At 42.4% G+C, this 20,944-nt stretch overlaps 1 protein-coding gene across 1 annotated transcript; it reads left to right on the top strand.

Annotated features, from left to right (window-relative positions):
- The first annotated feature begins 988 nt into the window (after positions 1-988).
- NPHP1 (nephrocystin 1) lies at positions 989-20,854 on the top strand. The gene is made up of 20 exons (XM_069850272.1): positions 989-1,099; positions 1,176-1,240; positions 3,408-3,468; positions 4,152-4,288; positions 4,727-4,931; positions 5,258-5,359; positions 6,649-6,740; positions 7,178-7,220; positions 7,776-7,860; positions 8,479-8,573; positions 9,197-9,325; positions 10,492-10,566; positions 11,289-11,399; positions 11,994-12,076; positions 13,350-13,426; positions 14,097-14,193; positions 14,591-14,703; positions 17,310-17,383; positions 18,194-18,238; positions 19,937-20,854. Exons 1-20 carry the CDS (start codon positions 1,031-1,033, stop codon positions 20,213-20,215), a joined length of 2,037 nt encoding a protein of 678 aa, XP_069706373.1. The 5' UTR covers positions 989-1,030; the 3' UTR covers positions 20,216-20,854.
- The last annotated feature ends 90 nt before the right edge of the window (positions 20,855-20,944 follow it).

The raw sequence follows: 20,944 nt of genomic DNA, 5'->3' as shown, positions 1-20,944 counted from the left end.
ATTACCAGTGCACATTTTCCAGCACAGAAAACATAGAATCATTTGCTTGGAAAAGGCCTTTGAATCACAAGAGTCCAACCATGCCTGTTCACCACTAAACCATCTCCCTGAGCACCACGTCTACCTGTCTTCTAAATACTTCCAGGGGTGGTGATCCAGCCTGTGCCAGTGCCCGTTAACACTTTCAGTAGAGAAATTTTTCTGATGTCCAATCTAAACCTCTCCTGGTACAACTTGAAGCCATTTCCTCTCGTTCTATCACTTGTGACTTGGGGGAAGAGACCAGCACCTACCTCTCTACAACCTCCTTTCAGGTAGTTGTAGAGTGATGAGGTCCCCTCTCAGCCACCTCCAGGCTAACCAACCCTAGTTCCCGGAGCCACTCCTCATAACCCCTGTGCTCCAGACCATTCCCCTGCTCCGTTGCTCTTCTCTGGAGGCGCTCCAGTGTCTCCATGTCTTTCTTGTAGTGAGGGGCCCAAAACTGAACGCAGGATTTGAGGTATGGCCTCACCAGCACAGATTACAGGGGGGTGATTGCTCCCCTGCTGGCTATGATGTTTCTGATACAAGCCATGATGCCATTGGCCTTCCTGGCCACCCGGGCACACTGCTGGCTCACATTCAGCCACTATCAACCAACGCTCCCTGGTCCTTTTCCGCTAGGTGACTTTTCCAGCCACTCTTCTCAAGCCTTTAGTGCTTCATGGGGTCATTGCGGCCCGAGTGCAGGACCTGGCACCCGCAGCCTGATGGGAGCCCCTGTGGGGGCCAGGACGGGATTCCCTGGCAGGGGGTAGTGGTGCAGGGACAGGATTCCCTGCGGGGTGACTGTCGGTCCCCAGGCCAGGCCTCTTAGGGCCGGGCGAAGCCTTTCTCCCTCCGAGTCGCGCTCGGAGCGTGGCCGCGCTCAGCCCCTCCCTCGTGCGGGCGGCCCCCACGTGCCTACAACTCCCCGCGTGCCCCGCGCCGCAGGAAGTGACGTCACAGCGCGGCGCCTTGTCTTCCTCTCCCCGGTTGCCTAGCGACCATGTCGGGGCGGCGAGCGCGGGGCCCGCTGCAGCGGGTGCAGCGGCGGAGCCGGGAGCTGCAGGCGCAGGTAACCGGGGCCCGTGACGTGCCCGTGACGTGCCCGTGACGTGCCCGTGACGTCATGCCCATGCCCTGTGTTGCAGGTGGAGGCGCTGCAGGCGGAGAGCGCGGCCCCGGCCCGCGGGCAGCGGGAGGCCCTGTGGCAGAGGTGAGGCCTCCTCCTCCGGGGGTCCCTCCCCCGCACCCCCTTCCCCTCCTTTATTGGCGTCCCAAGGCTGGGAATTGCACGGCCCGGCGCTATGCAATGGGAAGGGCCGTAGAGTCATAGAATCATTAAGGTTGGAAAAGATCTTGATGCCTTAAAAAAAGACCAAACTCAATGATCAATCATAGAATCATAGAATCATAGAACCACCAGGCTGGAAGAGACCCACCAGATCATCGAGTCCAACCATTCCTATCAAACACTAAACCATGCCCCTTAGCACCTCGTCCACCCGTGCCTTAAACACCTCCAGGGAAGGTGACTCAACCACCTCCCTGGGCAGCCTGTTCCAGTGCCCAATGACCCTTTCTGTGAAGAATTTTTTCCTAATGTCCAGCCTAAACCTCCCCTGGCGGAGCTTGAGGCCATTCCCTCTTGTCCTGTCCCCTGTCGCTTGGGAGAAGAGGCCAGCACCCTCCTCTCTACAACCTCCTTTCAGGTAGTTGTAGAAAACAATGAGGTCTCGCCTCAAATGCCAATTTCATTATTAAGCAGGTATTGCTTTCATACATAACACAACACTGGACACATAGGGCATCATTTCACCTAATGTGTGTGTCCATTGAGCCTCGTTACATGACTTTTATACTGGTTAAACATACATAGTCATATTGATGCCAAGAATCACTGGTTACATATTTGGGAAATATTGGTTAAACATACATAGAATTCATTATCATATCTTATCACCCACTGTCTAATGTATGTCACAGTTCCTTTGTGTCTTCAGAATCCTCTGATGCTCTTTATCTTGCCTCCTTCCTCACTGTGCCCTCTTAGTGAGCTCAAATCTGTCTTTTGTTCCTGCTGAGGGACTGTCCTTATTTCAACTAGTAAGCAAGCTAAACTCATGTTACAATCGCATTCTTCCTTACTGGAAGCTGGCCAAGATTTTATTCTTGTTAGTCTTAATGATTTATTCCTTCCTTCAATCTTTAAGATCTTCCAGTCCAACCCTCAGCCCAACACCGCCATCCCTACTGCACTGTGTCCCAAACTGCTGCATCTACATGTTTTTTTTCAACCCCTCCAGGGATGGAGACCCCCGCCACTGCCCTGAACAGCCTGTGCCAGTGCTTCTTTCAGTAAAGAATTTTTCTGATATCCAATCCAAACCTCCCCTCGTGCAACTTGAGGCCATTCCCTCTCATCCTGTTACTTGGGAGAGAAGACTGGCACCCACATTGTTGCACCCTCCTTTCAGAGAGCTGCAGAGAGGGGTGAGGTCTCCCAGTACTGAGAGACCCAAAACTGAACACAGGATTCGGGGTGCAGCCTCACCAATGCCAACTACAGGAGGACGATCACTTCCCTACTCCCCTCAGCCTTCTCTTCTCTAGAATGATCAATCCCACTTTCCTCAGCTGCTCTTCATAACCCCTGTGTTACAGACCATTCACCAGCTTCGTTCCTCTTCTCTGGACGTTCTCCAGGACCTCAATGTCTTTCTTATAGTGAGGGGTTCAAACCTGAACACAGTATTCAAGGTGCGGTCTCACCATTGCAAAGTACAGAGGGAGAATCACTTCCCTGGTCCTGCTGGCCACACCGTTTCTGTTACAAACTAGCATGCTGTTGGCCTTCTTGGCCACCTGGGCACACTGCTGGCTCATGTTCTGCCAGCTGTCAACCAGAACCCACAGATCTTTTTCTGCCAAGCAGCTTTCCAGTCATTCTTCTCCAAGCTGTCCATCATAAGAACCATCTCCTGGCTGCTGTGAGCAAAGCCCCTTACAGATTCACTTCATTCCCTGTCACCTTCACATCAGAAGAAGGAGCACACAGCTCCCTGCACGACTTGGTTTTTCTCATAATTGCATAGGTCTCATCTCTGCCTCTCCTCACTCATTCTTTTTCCAGGCAGAAGGAAGAGGCTGGGTGCTTTCCAGTCCTCAAGGGCTGAGGTAGTTTTTAGTGGGAACTTGCACATCACAGGTAATGACCAACTAATCTGATGTTTGGGCTTGTACTGGTATGTGTAAGGCTGCATGAACACAGTGCTGGCTGAAGTTCTGAGTATCTAAATTTGCACATTTCAGTAAGCAAATTGGGGTCACCTGTCATCAGAATTTTAAGGAAATGCTGTCTGTCTGCCTTGCTTTTGATGCAGATGCGTGCAACTGAAGAAACTGGTGGAAGAGAATACAAATGTTCTTCATGATTTGAAAAAAGTAAGTGTGGAGACAAATTTGTTAATGGTTTCCTGCAAAATCCGTCACAGAGAGCACTGGGAGAAGAGTTGCCTCCTTCAATTTTAAATGCCTTAGGGCAAGTGCAATGCCTAGCACCGCCCAACTGCAATTGGGGTCTCTGTGGTCATAGAATGGTTTGGGAAGGGACCTTAAAGGCTGTTCAGTTCCAACCACCTGCCATGGGCAGGGACACCTCCCACGGGATCAGGTTGCTCAAAGCCTCATCTAACCTGGCCTTGAACACCTCCAGAGATGGGGCAGCCATGATTTCCCTGGGCAACCTGTGCCAGGGCCTCACAACCCTCGCAGTAACAGATTTCTTCCTAGTATCTTGTCTAAATCTCCCGTCTTTCAGCTTGAAACCATTCCCCCTCGTCCCATCACTGCACTCCCTGATAAAGAACCAGTACATTATAAAATCTTTGTCAACCCAGTACATTATGCATAGTAACCCAATGTGTTGTGTTGCAAGTGGAGAGTGCAGATTTCAAATCCAATGTGAAATTTAGTCTTGGCTGAGTAAAAGGTCAAGAAAGTTGTCACTAAACCGGGAGTGACAGCAGCCCAGGAAGTTGAAAGCTAGCAAGATACGTCTGCAGAGCTAACTTTATAGGGTAACTTTAACTTTGATTCTTTGAGCAATGTGTTGTGTTCTTTTTCAGGCTGATGAGCCTGCACCTGTGGGGAATTACAATCAGAGGAAAGAAGAAGAAGAAAAGCTATTGCTAAAGCTCTCTCAGCAGCTGCAGAAACTTGTTCTTGTCTTGAATCAGGATAATGTGACTACTAGTTGTGTAACGTAAGTAGCTTAAACAAATAAATACAATCTGCACTTTAACAGAATTGTACACGTTTGGCTGAAAACAACCGTGAAAAATGGTTAGGTCATCCCCTTTATTATCTTAACATACAGTTAAAAAAGAAGTGCTGAAGAGCCAGCTCTTACGGGGCTTGTTTTCTTGGTGAAGTCAAGAACGACTTACTGGAATTTTCTGACAGTGTTGGTTAATGGCTGAAATATCATATTGAGAGGATGCAGTGTGGTCTGAATACCCACGGAGGAATTGCCACTGGGGTTTTAGAGTTTTGTGAGATCAGGACAGAGAGTGAAACACAGGAATAAAGATTCTGTGCCTGGGTAATATCCTTGCAGGGAAGCCCACATTGCAAGGCTTTACAGCAATTTCAAGAAGTTTTGTTAAAATAGTAATAAAAAAGATTGATTTATTTTGGGCAGGGAAGAGGAACATTGGAAAGATCCTCAAACAGAAGATGAGAATGAAAAAGCGGATGAGAGCAAAGATGAAGAAAGTAGTGAGGAGGAAGACAGTGAAGAAACAGTTGATGATGATGAGGGTAAATTGTTGGATGATCCAGATGTTAAGGAATGTGTTGCAATTGGAAACTTCAATGCACAGCAGGAAGGGGATCTCACATTTACGGTAAATATGTCTCTGAAAAAAGTGTTTTAACATGTTAATACTGCACATTATTCTGTGTTAAGCAATAACGACAGTTAAATACAGTACTTCTGGGATTCAGCCAGTTCCTTACGGGAATCAGGGAGACAGGGCTTATCCTGGTGTACGTTTGCCATGGTGAAGCCCAGTGTCCTTTTACCACCTTCTGTAGTGGCAGGGCCTGTCGTGATAATCTGAGATCTCTGCTGTGGGAAAAATTAAGGTTTTATGGTTTTTTTAAGTGGTGGCTGGAGCTGTTTTTAAATATTTGTTTGTCTTTTGTCTCCCTCTCTCCATTAATGGCAAAGAAAGGTGAGATCCTGCTTATACATGACAAGAAGGCGGATGGCTGGTGGGTAGCCGAAAACTCAAAAGGGGAGAGAGGCCTCATTCCTAGAACCTACCTTGCGGTTAGTGTGCTTCTTCTGTTCTAGTCTCACCTTTGTTTTATATACATTCATGATAACTGCATAAAATTGATCATAACGCTTCCACAGGGACACACTGCAGGGTTTTGCCCATTATTTGGAAATAACACTGTGTTTGTATATGTGTGTATGGAGATAGCTAGCAAAAGCAGTAATTTGTGCCTTGTGAAGATGTGACATAAGCGCAGAGCTGATTCTTGAATATGAAAGTCACAGTCTTTGTCACTGAAGGTCAGCTCTGAAGACCCCAAGGTGCTGTGGACCAATTCGGGCTTTTTGCAATTTATATGAAACGTGAAACCATGTAAATGTTGGAGTATTCTGTAATTTGGTGCAGAAACCTTTTAAAAATAGATTGTAAATTTTGAATTTTCATTTTCACAGCTGCTTACCCATGTTAGTTTCTATACTTATGCACATACATATCCTGTGTGCAGTTGTGGTGAACGCAGGGCTGTGAAAATGATCAGGAGGCCAGAGCACCTCCCATATGAGGACAGGCTGAGAGTGTTGTGTTTGTTCAGCCTGGAGAACAGGAGGCTGCAGGGAGACCTTCTAGCAGCCTTCCAGTACTTAAAGGGGGCCTACAGGAAAGATTGGGACAGACTTTTTAGCAAGACCTGTTGTGACAAGGCAAGGAGTAATGGTTTTAAACTAAGGGAGGGTAGGTTTAGACTGGATGTAAGGAAGAAATTTTTTACAATGACTGTGGTAAAACACTGGTACAAGTTGCCCAGGGAGGTAGTGGAGGCCCCATCCCTGGAAACATTCAGGGGCAGGTCAGATGGGACTCTGAGCAACCTAATCTGGTTAAAGATGTCCCTGCTCCTGCAGGAGGATTGGACTGGATGACCTGTAAAGGTCCCTTCCAACCCAAAGCATTCCAGGATTCTGTGATTTAAATGTGAGTACACAGTTTGGATTCAGTGAGTTCCGTTAGTCCAGCCTTTACGCCGTGGAACAGAGCTTTCCACAGTATAACTACATATTGAGTAGCTGACATTACACTTCATGGTGCTGATGTATTTCTCTCTTTAGATAATCTGCTTTGCAAATACAATCTTTTACTTACTTTTAGGAATACTCCAGTCCCTTGCTGTAACTGTCAAACTAAGAGCCGTGTTCTGCAGTTATGGTGCTCTGGAGGGATACATCACAAGCAGAAAATCTGCTCTTCTAAACTCTTAACACATGCTGTAGTTGGAGAAAGCATTTTTAAAGAATAGAATTATGAAAAAATCAAACAATGCTATTTTGAATCTGAATTGCAGATCCCTGATGAAGATGATGAAAGCGAAGAGCAAAGTGAAGAACACATCGAAGTGGTGGATGAAACAGCAGATGGAACTGAAATTAAAAAAAGGTAAATGGAGTGATGTGAAAATAAATAACTATAAAACTGTTCTTCCTCCTTCTTAAATCTGGCAGTACATATCTTACTAGAATACCTCACAAGGATTTTTGATTCTTTACCTTTTCTTTTCAGTACAGCAGTCACTAGGGATTTTTACAGCTTGCAGGCACACTTTTACTTGAGTGGTTTTGTTGTTTTTTTTGGTTTTGGTTTGGTTTCCCTCCTCCCCTGCCATAAAATCAAAGAATGACTGGGTTGTGTATTGAGTTATGTTCCAGCTCATGAGGCCTCTAGCAATTAGTCTTTGTGGCTAGAAATACGTCATTATCAGTGTCTTGGATAGATACGAAGTTGCTGCTCTCTGAAAACAAACCAATATTTAGTGTTTAAATTTTTGTCCACGTAAGGGTTATATATCATAAAAAAATACATTCTTTTTCTTCCAGAACAGATTCTCACTGGAGTGCTGTAAGACGAGTTATCACAGAGGTAGGTGTGCATCTTACATAGTAACTTCTTCTACCATAATGTTAATTATTTTGTAGACTAGATTTGCCTGTTACAAAACACTGTTTACCATATTGCAGATTGTTGTTTTTCATTAGCATCTCTATTTTGTTTTTTTGTAGCAAGAAATGCTACAAAAAACATTCTCTAGTGCTTTAGAAATAGGCTGCAGCCCAGCCTGTGTGTCTGAACAAAGATGAAAATAAGGTGCGTTTTGTTGTTTGCCACAGTAGTAGTATACCATTTATTTTTCAAGGGTGTGATTTTGCTCTGTAACTAGCTGCTCTGATGGTGCTTTGAAGTGGAAGGGGGTTTAATGAAATGGGAGTCTGCCTGGGTTCATACATGAAAAAAAGTAAAAGTTCCTGAAGATGGGCCAGACCAGCTTCAGATGAGAAGTGGTGACTGATGCCCCAGGTCTCTGATACCCCAGGTCTCTGATATTGGTTGCGTGAGAGTTCGAAATTAGGACAGAATTATCTGGTAAGCAGAAGGAATGCTAATATCCTTTTGGTTTTGGGGTTTTTTTTGTAATAGAATGACACAGTAGAAGTGCTAGCAACCATAGGAGCAGTTCCTGCAGGATTCCGCCTATCCGCACTTTTCCAGCTTTTGGAAGAGGGTAAGGTTTTCTCGTGATAAATGCAGTGCAGGATTCTCAAGTGTCTGTGGTGAGTTGTGTATCCTAGTTGCTAGCCTATAGAACTAACGTCAGTATTGCTTAATTATAACTGCCGTACTCAACCCATCAAATAATGTATAAAAGGTTTTTTTTCTTCTTCAATTAAGTTTTAATTTATCTGTGTGAAATCTCAGCCACCCAAAGGCAATGACGAATTTCCTAATGATTTCAAAGATTTTCCTCTTTGGAAGATACTTCTGTTGGTGTTACAGAAAATTATGATTGGTTTAGTCTTCCCTTTTTCTTGGTGATCTCTTGGGAGTCTCTTCACCAAATATATTAGACAGTTCGTATTTTCTTAGTCTTTTTCTTTAAAACTGTTTCAGTGTCTCTTTGTTAATTTATTGTGCTTCTGGAATGAAATACTGCAGAACGCTTTTATGAGTAGCAAAAGTACCCTTTTAAAAGGGAGCTTGTAGAAAACACCTCCGTAGTTTTGTTTGGATCAGTCAAATACTCAAATGGACTTTACCCACATCTGAATTTGGGGTGAAGTTCATTTTGTGGCAATAAAGATTGTACAAGTATTATGAATTTTTAAAATTACTCTTGTTGCAGGCAATCAGTTTCGAGCAAGTTACTTTTTGCAGCCTGAACTTACTCCATCACAGTTGGCTTTCAAAGACTTGGTGTGGAACTCTGAGAAAAATACTGTGAGTATTACCAGTGAGAAAGGAATGATGCTCTTGCTTTGAGAGAAATGATGGGGCCTGTAGATGTGAATTGCTAGCAGTCTGTAAAATATGTCATATTGTTGGGTAAATATTGTTGTGAAACAGATGGTGGGTTTCTGTGTCAATCTAGGCTACTCAGGCAGTAGATGTTACCACATCCTACTAGTAGGCAAAAAGTCAGTACGAGTGTTGGATATCTTTTAAGAGTCACGTTTCATGTTAATTTTTGCGGTTTCCTTCCCTGTCTGAGGTGAAGCAGATCTGCACAGGTGACTCATCTGAATTTTTAAACCATTAACTTCTGCCAGGCACTGTGAAACCACCGATTTAATTTGTCTGCTTTCATTTTAGATAATGATTATGTCTTGATTCGCACCGTTTTAGAATATCTGTCACACTAAAATATTTGTAGCAATCTCCTTTGAAGCGAGCTAAAGGCTTATGAAGAAATTCTGTTGCTGCTGCTAATGCTACAAGCTTTGTGTTTGGAAGAATCCATTCTAGTGAACACTACACTCGATCATCTCAGTAAATAAACACAAACCTGTTACCACATGCAGGAGGAGCCTGTAGGTTTAATCCTTATGTTGTCTGTGTTTCAGATCTATCCTAGACCAACTCGAATATCCCTGATTGTAACTTTATGTAGCTGTAAGACAATTCCTCTCCCAGGAACCAGTATACAGGTTCTCAGTAGACACGTTCGTCTCTGTCTATTCGATGGCAATCGGGTAAGTTGTTTGGTTAACAAAAACGTCTTCATGAGGTGTGGTTCTTTCAGCTTCTTTCACGCTCTGGTTCCTCTGGTAGCTAACTCCTTCAGTTGTCTCCCTCAGAAGGAGAGAGAGAGATGCATGCATGCACGCACGCACAATCTGTCTCCCAAACCACTTAACTTACTTTCCGATTTGTCTGGCTTGATACTCACCTGTGATCACATGCTAACATATGCACTCTTACTTCCCTCAGTTGTGGTCACCACAGACACGTGTGCAAGACACTGTGGTCTGACTGGTTGCTGGCATCTTGACATCCACACACGCAGGCATTCGGAATGGAGAGCCCATTCATCCGGAAAAGTAGTTATGAATGGAGTTTAATGAAAAAGCAGGACAGATTGCACTGATCAGGCATTGTGCATGGTGGGACATGAGTACTTATCCCTCTATTTTCCCACCTACAAAGCTCCTCGATCCCTCCTGTTTCTGCCTTTGCTTCGTCCCCTGAACATCCCATAGTAAGTCACGTGCAGTCCCAAAATGCTTTTTCCCTGCATGCCACAGCGTCTCATATTCCTAAGCAGCAACCCCTTTCAGTCTGTAAGGTGATCCAGAGAGCCGCTCCTTTTGACTCATTGTGATAAATGTCACACCCGGCCCCTGGGCCTCCCTGGGAGGGGCTGGGGTGAGAGCTCCATTCCTCTGAGTCCACAATGTCCATTCCCCCACCTACCATTGTACCTCTTTGCTTGGTCATTTGCAGAGATGAGCGTTTTCTGGGCTGATCTCTCTCCTGCAATGAGCCTAGGAACAGCTGGGTTGGGGTTTTCAGATTTCCTCACCTATAACTGTTTCTCTGTGCTCTGTGTGTAGAGCAGCTTGTTATAACAGAATCCAATGCTGATAAACTGACCGTTTTCTTACTTGCTCTTGGGGGCAAAGGGGCTGTTGTTGCTGTAGATGAAGTAAGGATGATTGGAAAGTGCTCTGTGGCTTCAGAGAAAATCTCCTATGTAGTCCTTTAAACTGGAACCATCTGATAAAGTTAAAGGAAAAATGTAATTTTATCTTTGTTGTGTGCAAGATTGAATGAATGTGGGATAATGCTGCATTTTCTTAAAGTTGCATAGCATTCAGAAAAACTTGTTCTAGCTTTTTTCAACACTGTCATGTTTCAGGTGCTGAGTAACATTCACACAGTGAGAGCTACATGGCTACCTAAAAATGCTCAAACGTGGACATTTTCTCCAAAGGCAGGTACCTCACTCAGAGAGTGACATAGTCAGTAACTATCTATTTACAGCTTCTTATTTATTGACATCTATTACCCCTGGTATTTGTGTTGAAGTAGAACATACTGTGACCAAATTGAAGATGCAGAAAAGAAGTCTTACTGAAGTGCATGAGTTCAAACTAAGCTCAGTGCTTTAGCAAAAATATTTTCGAGAAGAGAGTCAGGGGCAAGGAGAAGTATCAGGAGAGTCTGGTGATCCAGCTGGTGGCATTGGTTAACTCTGAATCCATATTAGGTACATGGTGCTCATGGAGATGGGAAGAGACCAGCTGCTTTGCATGTGTGCTTTTCCTTTGATTTAACTGAAAAGAGAGCACATTCTTTGTCTCATGTTTCAGGTGGCGTGTAGGGCCCCGATCACAGCCGTAGAGTTGCTATGCTTCACCCCAGTTCTTGCTGTGTTCTTGGAGAGAATTAAGGTTTTTTTGGCATCTAAAGCTATTTAATAGATTGTCATCACATGCACCAAAAAAGGACCTTGGTAGCCTAGCTGTGTTTTGTTGCAAGATAAAGAATAAGGAGAGCAAGATTTCAACTGAAATTAGTTCTCATAATTTTCTTCCCCTGTGCAGTGGGATTTGGTCTGGGATGTTACGTGGAAGAGTGATGTGTTCAATGGCTTTTAAAAATCAGATTTTTTTTGTAATAGGTACCTTTATTTCCACCCCCTCTCTGTTTTAGGTGACGGGCATTTTACCCAGCTTGCTTGACGGTGACTGTTTTGTCAGGTCCAATTCTCTGTCTTCAGACATCGGTGTATTATTTGAACTTGGCATCACTTATATTCGCAATGTAAGTGTGTAAAGTTGCAGTATAAATCGTTCCAGGCACACGTTTATGAAGTGAACCAGCTGTCCTGTATTAGATGTTAAGCTGCACTATCCCAGCAGTGAACTGTGAGATCCAGGTGACATTTAGCTGAACTTCCTAGCTGAAAGGAAGTTCTGACACACAGAGTCACTGACTTGGAAACTGATAACTCTGGAACAAGATGAGTAGATTCTCTCCCTAAATTTTTTTCCCCTCTTCCTTTCTGTCCTGCATTCTTTAGAGCATGAGTGCAGGTTTAGGGGCTTTTACCTTTCGATCTGTGCATTTCTTCTTTTTCGGGGGCTTGATATACTGAGGTTTCCTTTATATGTATATTTCTTGCCTTAATTAATCCTCATCTCTTAAACATGTTCATGGGCCATCAACTTCAGCAAAACTGTTATGTGCTGTTTGGTAAGTATCTTCAAACACCTGTGGATGCGACATAGTCCGTGTCTTCTTACTACAAATCTGTGGCTTTTACCGTTTTTAATGTGATTATTCTAAATAATAGTGGTTCAGTTGCTCATTCTGGTTTAGCTGCTCAAGTTATTGACTTTTCTGGTTTTTTTCTAGGCAACAGGTGAAAGGGGAGAGCTAAGCTGTGGCTGGGCATTTCTGAAGCTTTTTACTTCTAATGGAATGCCTGTTCCTTCCAAGTAAGTTTATTATGTTTTCCTTCTCTTCCTTTTTCTTATTTATATGTGTGTGTATATTTTAGGCTGGGAGTAAAGATCACATTTCATACTTACACCCTATTTGGGCAGGTGAAATCCAGACTAATGTGCAGGTTGTACAGGGTCTTTCAATGAGAACGTTGGTCCTGCTTCCACACCCAGTGTGTGTTCTGCTAAGTTGGTGTGGGAAAAGTGCTCCCTGAACCCAGCTTTCAGATTTGAAATGTTGCAAGTTAGTATGTGTTTAAATATATTCTTCAGTGCAATTTTCAAACTAAAGAAATGTCTACAGTTAACAGGGCGTTACTTAGAGTTTTCTTTATATAAAGTAGGATCATTACCTAAATTGAAGTTGACAATATCCTTTTTTCTGGCCTCTTCTTTATATCCACTCTGCTGTATATCCCTTTTCCATTTAAAAATTAGGAGATTTGGTTATTGAGACTTGGAAGCAGCTCAGAGTTGTGAGTGAATCTTTTACCGTTCACCTGGAGAATATGAATAAGGTTATATATTGCAGCTGATATATGATTAGTTCATATTTCCAGCGATCTTAAAGAATACTAAAATGTACATATTTCTGTTTTATTAAATGTAGAAAAGCTTTTTGTTAATTTACAGAAATTATTCATTGTAGAGCAGACTTGCAATACTTGATTTTTACCAAACATATATGCATATTCCAAATGTATTTGGACTACAGGGCAAAAAGAAACCCCACCCTGGCAAATTCTGCTGTTCTACAGGCCTCTCTCTCTCTTTTATATCTGATCTATAACATTGTTTTCTATTCCATTAAGTTAAAGGTTGTACCCAGAGAGTGAAATCGCATGCTTGCTTCAACAGTGACTTACTCTTGGCGGAACTAGGACTGTATTATTCATCAACATTTTAAATCTTCCGTATCTAAGTATCTTTGATACTTAAGCCATGACTTCTTAGAAAACATTTCATTGAAACAATTGCTAATTTTCATATAAAAAATATTAGTGTCATGTGAAAAGAGAGTCAGTGTTGCTCATTTCTTTTAAAATAATTAACTAGTTTCCTTATATCATACCGGTTTCAAATCTATCATTTGAGTTTTGGTTACTTATATGAAATTACTACACCTAATTAATAAAATATGTGTCATAACCTCAAGCACTGTGTCAGTATTTTGTTTGAGACAGCAGTATTTCTTCTTTCTCAGAAAGCAGTGATGCTGTTCTTGCACACCCTAACCTCCTTTAACTGTGCTGCTCTTCTTTCACAGGATGTACGAGCTGCCATTAAGTGGTGGTACTCCCTATGAGAGAGGCGTTGAGGTCGACCCATCGATGTCAAGAAGAGGTGTGGTTTCTCCTGAATGTTGTTTAGATGAAAAGATACAACAAATCCTATACCTATCTTACAACATGCAGTGTTCAGACAGGGCTCTGATTAGTGTCCAGTTACCACAGCCTTGTTTTGTTTTGTCCTCATTTTGCCTGAGAGAGAGCTGATTGTGAGGGCTGGTGGGGTCTCATCAATCCCACATCACTTAGGCACAAATTCCACGTGTGCGTAATTATGCTACAGAACATCTATGCTGGTTCTTCCCTGCGGGGCTGAATAAAGCTTCGCTAAGAGCTGGTTCAGATGATAGACCACTTATATTTTAAATAATGGCAGCCATGGTTTCCTCTGGAAGCTGTAATAACATCCATTCACCACTGACACATGCTCCAAGCTACAGAAGGCCTTTACTTTTTGAGTTTGAATGCTTCATATTACTCCATACGTATTATGAATCCACCATTCCAGAGAGAGGTAATATCTTCTGTTAGACCAAATGCCGACATAGCTCATATGTTGATATATTTTCACATGTGCAGTTCCTCCGGTGTTTTAGATCATCCTTAAACCTTTACAGTTTTAGCGAAACATCTCTTGCCAAATTTAAATGTCTATTCTTGTCATATAATTCTTAATGTTCTTTCAGTATTACAGATTTCACATCACGTATTTATTTCTTAAACAGGTGGTGGTGTTTTTCATCAGCTTCTAACAGTCAAGAAACAGCCTGTGCTTGTAGTGAAGCTGAGGTCATTGAGTGCAGAGTCAGAAGACATCCTGAAGTAAGTATTCTTGTGTGCTGCTGTAAAGTGAAAAAGTATTTCAGATAGCCTAGAGTGGTTCCAGAGATCTAGTGTTCACCTTCCCCGAAACATTGGCTGTGGAAAAATCTGAGGCTTGTGCGGTTTGACCCGTTTGACATTTTGAGTTATTTTGTTGAAAACAACCAAAAAGTCTTTAAGTTTAGGTAATATTGGAATCTGCAGCGGCAGTAGTCTGGGTGTAATAGCTTTATCAATGTACGCCTTCATAAGTTGTGGTAGATTCATGGAGATGCCAATGCAAGCTAGTACTAATCTCTGTGAAGCTGTCGATACTCTCAAGTGTAGGTGAACAATGCTTTGTAGAAGCAGTTTTGAAAAAAAAATCTCAAGAGCGTGTTATTTTTTTCCCCACTAGTTTGCTTCCAGAAACGTTAATTGGCAGTATGTGCTACATCCACCTCTTGATATTTTATCGACAAATACTTGGTGATGCACTCCTGAAAGACAGAATAAGCACACAAAGCACAGGTAAGAATTGCTGTTGTGGAGAGCTCTGTATTGGATAGTGTGTTAGAGGAAGATCAGGTTCCTAAGAAGAATTCTTTCTGCAGAGTCTCCTGTTTGTAAGAGAAAGCAGCTCACTGATACAGGGTACTCATAGAATTTTGGTCCTGGTATTGCTGGCACTGACTGACCATCTCACGAGGTTAGGAAGTCACGCTCCCTGTGTAGAGGATTTCCGTGTTTTAACTTGCAGTCTGCAAGTGTTGTAGGGACAAATAGAAAGCTGTTGTCCCTTTTTATTAAAAGAGAACAGCCTCTTGCTGCAAATACTACCAGTTGGTGTGTTTATATTTCAAACTAGTAATATTTCAACTCACGTCTAATTTGTTGCTCTAACATCAGTTCACGTCGCAGAATGCAAAATCCACAATAGTTTTCTGTCAAGTGTTTTCAGTGAAATTCTTATTAAAAAAAAGTCTATGTGGATAGAGAAAGGCTTATATATAAATAAATACAAATAAATACAAAGCAAATAAAGGCAAAGGATTATTTGGAAGAAAAATGTTTCCTTTTCATCACCCATGTAAGGAGAGATTAGATTTGCACAAAGGTTTACTCATTCATTTCTACTGTATACGTGTTCTCTGAGTAATGGAAGAGATTAGGCAGATGGTTTTGTCATTAAGGCCAAGTCATCCTCTTTATTTATTTTTTTAATTATTATTTACATATTGGCTAATGCAGCAGGAAGAGACAGAAGTGGAAGTGTTCTGGTTATAGAACTTAGTATCTTGCTCTGATTTTGCAACTCTGTATCTTATTCCTTCCACATCTTTCCTTCAATGGAACTGTAATAGTTTGTAGTCTTTTCCATTTTAAAATCAATTTGAAATATAGAAAAATTACATTTCTTAACTGTATGTCAGGTGAATTTATATTGGTGCTGCAGAGTGATTTTCTTGTGCTTTCTCCCATCTCTTCTCTGGACTGAACTCTGTATCATCTGTTCTTGTGGCAAATAAATTTCCTTCTGTACTTACTAACATTTTTAACTTACGATCTTTAGCCATATTTACGCATCTGAATTACAGGTTCATCTTTCAAAGGCACTCAGAACTTAACCTCCTTTGTGGTTTTCTTGAACTTTAATATGCATTCTGAGTATACTCATTTAGTATCTGAATCTGAAAGTCAGACCCTGTCATAAATTGATGCTTTATGCAATAAACTTGCTACAGAGAAACTGAAAATGCTTAGTTTTTAAAGGCTAGCTGAGAACTGCTATACTTACTTGGTTTGATCTTGCTAATGTAGGACAATAGATGAGGCTGATGACCTCTCCTGGAGTTAAACTGCATCCATTTGGATTCAGACGTCATTTGAAATGGTTTAAAGGCTTTACCCCAGCATTTCTGAAGTTGTTCTGGTAGCCGTTTTCTACATTTTTCCTGGTGTAACAAAAGACTTCTCTTATTTCAAAATCAGCTATCACTTTAGAAATAGACAGCTGAATATTTCATAAAAGCAATCAGTTCTGGCTTGCTTCTGTGAAATGTTTTGGTATTAGTAAATGCTTAGTGTTTACTAAACTTCCCATCAACTTCAACATGAAGAAACAACAGTGTATGTTAAAGCTTTAAAATCACGAGAAAGAAAACACTTCAACCAAAGTTCTTCTGTCGCTTGTAGCTCTCTTGTAATCTTAGAGTCATAGAATCATTGAGGTTGGAAAGGACCTCTAAGATCATCCAGTCCCACTGTCACACCACTGTACCCACTTAACTGTGTCCTGAAGTACCACGTGGTTTTTGCACATCCCCAGGGAAGAAGACTCTTTCTGCTTCCCTGGACAGCCTGTTCCAATGCTTTGCCACTCTTTCAGTAAAGAAGTTCTTCCTTATATCCAGTCTAAACCTCCCCTGGTGCACCTTGAGGCTATTTCTTCTCATCCTATTGCTTGTTACTTGGGAGAAGAAACCAGCACCCACCGTATTACAACCTCCTCATCTTATCTACAATCTCATTAACTAAAATAACGACAAGACCGCTGCACCACTGAGGCTCAAGATTTGCTGAGCTGTGTAGCAGAGCGCTTGGGTTCCTGCCAGTCCCAGCTCAAAAGGAGACCCATCACTCACCTGAAAGGCACACAGGAGAGCTGTGCAGTTTGACGCTGTGCCCCATTTGCTAAATTCACTATGCCGCTTGTTACCCGGTTATCTTAAAATTGCACACAACACAAGCCAGATTAAAGTAGAATGAAAGTGTGTTTATTCATAACATCCAAATCGGGCAGCACAACTGTTTATAAAAAAGACAGGTGCAGAAATGAGGAAAAACAGCTCACTGCCTTAGATGAAATCAGTAAGGTCTCTTGCTTGCTAGCCTCTGGGTTTGTGTCTCTCGTTTCTCAGATTAACTGTCTATCACTGTAATTTTCTGCACTCAGAATGCAGTTGTTGATGAGCTTTTCTACCTTCCATGCTGCTTCACAGTACTGTTAGAGCTAATTTTCCCTTTGAAATATTCTGAGGGGAGGGGATAAGCTGAATACCTTGATTTTGAATACCTCAAAAACTGTCCTTTTTCTTCCTGAGCTTAGCTTTGAATGTGTTTGTTTTCTGTTTCAGATTTAATCTGTAGTCCTGTATTAGCAACTTTCCCTCAACTCATGGATCAACCAGACCTGATGGATGCACTTCGAGTACGTTATTTACATAGCATTCAATTACATCCAATTTGTCAGGATTTTCAGATAGTTTGCAAAATTAGAACTTTCTTTATCCTATGAAAAGATAAATGGAAAAGCCAAGCAGCACCAAAGTTTTATAATTGTTTCAAGTGCATGCAGGCTTCTTGTGTCTTGGTGCCATCAAAACAGCAAGAGAACACTTGAGTACATTCAGAAGAGATGCAGAGACATAAATGGGCTAAGTTTGAGCACTGCTAACTGTGTAGTCACAGCCAAAGAGTGCACAGGTGGATTAGCTGTCTGAATGTGTGCCTGGCTTCTAGAACAGTGCTGCTTTCCTGACAGGAAGGAGCCAACAAGCTTCTGACTGGTGGGACAGCGCTCACTGTATTTGCACGGCAGTTCCTCATGGGTGTCCTACTACCAGACAACAGCAGAGTTATTTCTTCCCAAAGGACACTGCTGTTAGAAGCTGGCAGCCTTTGGGGTTAGGCTGTATTTCCTCATGCTTATAGGGTGTGGGGGGAAATCAACCTCGGTTGTGGCTGATATTTCTGAAAAGTAGATCCCCTTGATTTCATTTATATGGCCCCATAGGTTTAAATTTCCAAATCCTCTCATCTGTAAAATTTGTTGGAATGGCTGTTTGCTTAAGTCAATGAAACCGGCACAAGGGAGGCATGGGGAATGTGAGGAAAGTGGGACTGCACTGGGATCTTAAACTACTGTAGGATGGCAGTGAGAGAGACTTTTGCAGCTAAAACTGGAATGGCATTAGATCTCCACAATCTCAGTCTGATTTTACATTTAATTTCATTTTAGAGCGCTTGGGCAGACAGAGAAAGAACGTTGAAGAGATCTGAGAAGGTAATAAATTACAGGTTTTTTTTTTGATGTGTATTCAATCTAATTTGAACTAGAAACTCTCTGTCAGTGTTATTGGGGGTTAACTTCTTTTCTCACTACACATTTATTTAGAAAATGTGATATGCTAAACACACTTCTTAATGTTTCTTAACTGTATTTATGACAGTAAACTAGTAGAAAAAGGAATATTAAATTAGCTGGTAACTTTTTGTCTCAGTGTTTGCATATGGTTGTTACTGGGGAAGCTGTTATAGGGTCACACTCAAAATATGGCTCCCTTTCATAACACGCTTCCAATATTTGACTGGTAAAAGCTTCCCACTCATACAAAAGATGCTCTGTGTGTCCACAAAACAATCCTTCCTCCTCCAACCTCTGAGCACTAATTGTCCCACGGTCCGCCTGTAAAAAAGCCCCAAATTCTCCAAATCTCCCTACCTCAGACAGTTGTAATCTCCCATTTTAGCATACAGACAGCTGGAGAAGTGAATTGGCCATGTCACTAGGCTTACCCATGCCTTGTCCAACCTCTGTCCTCTGGACAAAGAGGAGGTGTAGGTAACTGGATGAGAAAGGCAAGTGTGTTGATCCAAGACACTTCACTTGAGAGCGGAGATCTCCCCATTTACGCAAACAAAACAAAATGCTGTTGAGTCAGAATTGCTTTTTCAAGGCCGTTCATCCAAAATGAAAGCTGATCTGCTCAAAGAAATTATTAACTCCTCAGTATCCCAGAACCATCCAGTTTTACCTGATTTGTCGTGTGCCACTCCCATGGTAGGATTGCTGCCTGGCAAATTCTTACTCTTCCTTGTGTGGTTATATGATGCTTGGCTGCTAAATCTCCTGCTGAAACTGAACTGAACTGTTCAATGCCAGTCAGAGCACTCACGTCTTTGCAAGAGTCTCTGTTCAATAAGTTTTCCAGGAGGCTGCGCTCTGTGCATGTCTTTGTGTGAAGGGTTTTTTCTAGTGTGTGTGTGGAAAATGAGGTGCACAAATTCTGTTAAAACAGTCAGGATCTTTCAGTGTTTGATAAAGGACCAGGCTGCTTCTTAATCTTTAGGGTTTGCAGACTGGTCTTTAAAGGGTAGGGCATAATTCTCGCCACACACAGAATGTCCTGTCCAAGCATGAAATAACAGTACTTAACGTACTCCTGTTAAGAGTTCCATGCTGCGAGGAACGTGAGATTGTTGCAACTCTCTGCCCAAGGCAGCAAAGAAACAAGTGGAGTTTGGGCTTTCAGGGTGGGGAGGATGTGGCACTTCTGTCTCTGCAGCAGCTGTGCGGAACAGCTGGTACACACTGGTGTCTTTAGGAAGAAATATAAATACCCCATGAGCGAAGGGCTCTCGGTGACCATTGTAGGGATCACCATTTGTGGTTACACTGGCAAGGTTTGGCCACATAGTGCTGCTCTCTTGCTTGGAAAAGTAAGTGGAGTGAGAGCAGCTTTGTGAATCTGTAGTTTATATAATATCGTTCTTGGTGGCAAGTTTGAGGCTCAGCCGAGTTAACTGATGTTTGTCTAGGAAGGTCAGATCTCTTCCCATTATTATCCTGGGAACTGGGGGTTAGTTGAATGTTTCTTGTTTGTGTTACTTTGGGTTTTTTCCTGTGTACAGTACTTCTGGAGGAGCGCTCAGCAATGCTGTGTATTTGCACTGAAGCACTTTCAAATATTCTTCTCCACAGAGAGATCGTGAATTTCTGAAGTCTCTGTTTGTCCTCGTGTACCATGATTCTGTCTTCCCTCTCCTCCACTCTACTTTCCTCCCTGACTACAAGTGGGCTGAGGAAGAGTCCGAAGCATCTCGCTGGAAGGCGATTGCCAACTTTTTGAAAAGAAGCCGAGAGAATGACGGTGCACTAGAGTATCTGCTGTCATCAGAAAACACTCACAAAGCCTTTGATATCTCAGAGCTGGCTTACGATTTCTTAGGAGAAGTGAGGAAAAATAATCCTGGAGCGTGAATGGAGTACAGAACAACACAGGCTGTGTAAGAACGGGGCAACAATATAAATAAACTTGTACAGAAAAGAAACTGTGAACTATGTGAATTATAATGACTATTTCAACATATTTAACATTTTGAGAGACTAAAACCATTTTACCAGTTTAACTAATGAAAATTATATTTTACCTTTTCCCCTTTTCAACATTAGACAAGGTTGTGGTTGTCTGTTGTTATGTGTACCTGTTGTAGCCATGTCCAGTGTCATATTTTGCCTAAGCTGAGCAAATGCTGAGGCAGTACTTCTCTCCTCTCATGCAATGTCCAATTAATTATTTCCACCTTTGTTTTAATCAGGGTGAACAAAAGACTGTCCCAGTACCCCAGCAGACTCGTAACAGGCAAGGAAAATAGCAATGATCTTCAAGAATGCTGCTGAGCGAGGCCAGCCAGGTTAGGAAAAAAACTCATCCCCGGTCCAATGGGTGGACAGCAGGTTGCTCTGTATTTAGACTGGTTTACTGTTTTTCTTTCCCACTCAGGGAGAGGTTGGGTTATTAGTAGGAATGTACTTTGACCCACCTAATACAAACAGAAGCTGGTGAGGATCCAAGGCAAGCTGCACGTCCCTTGCAGATGGCAGTGCTGTACAGTATCTCCCTCTTCCTCAGGCAGGCTCAGGAGCTGTGGGTGTTCCTCAGGTGAACCAGAGTGTTAAAGGTTGCTTTGCCCTGAGCGCTTTGTAACC

Source organism: Phaenicophaeus curvirostris, chromosome 2 (assembly GCF_032191515.1).
Source record: "Phaenicophaeus curvirostris isolate KB17595 chromosome 2, BPBGC_Pcur_1.0, whole genome shotgun sequence".
Taxonomy (NCBI): Eukaryota; Metazoa; Chordata; class Aves; order Cuculiformes; family Cuculidae; genus Phaenicophaeus; species Phaenicophaeus curvirostris.
The sequence above is the reverse complement of the archived record's forward strand: the minus strand, read 5'-3'. Positions and strand labels throughout refer to the sequence as shown.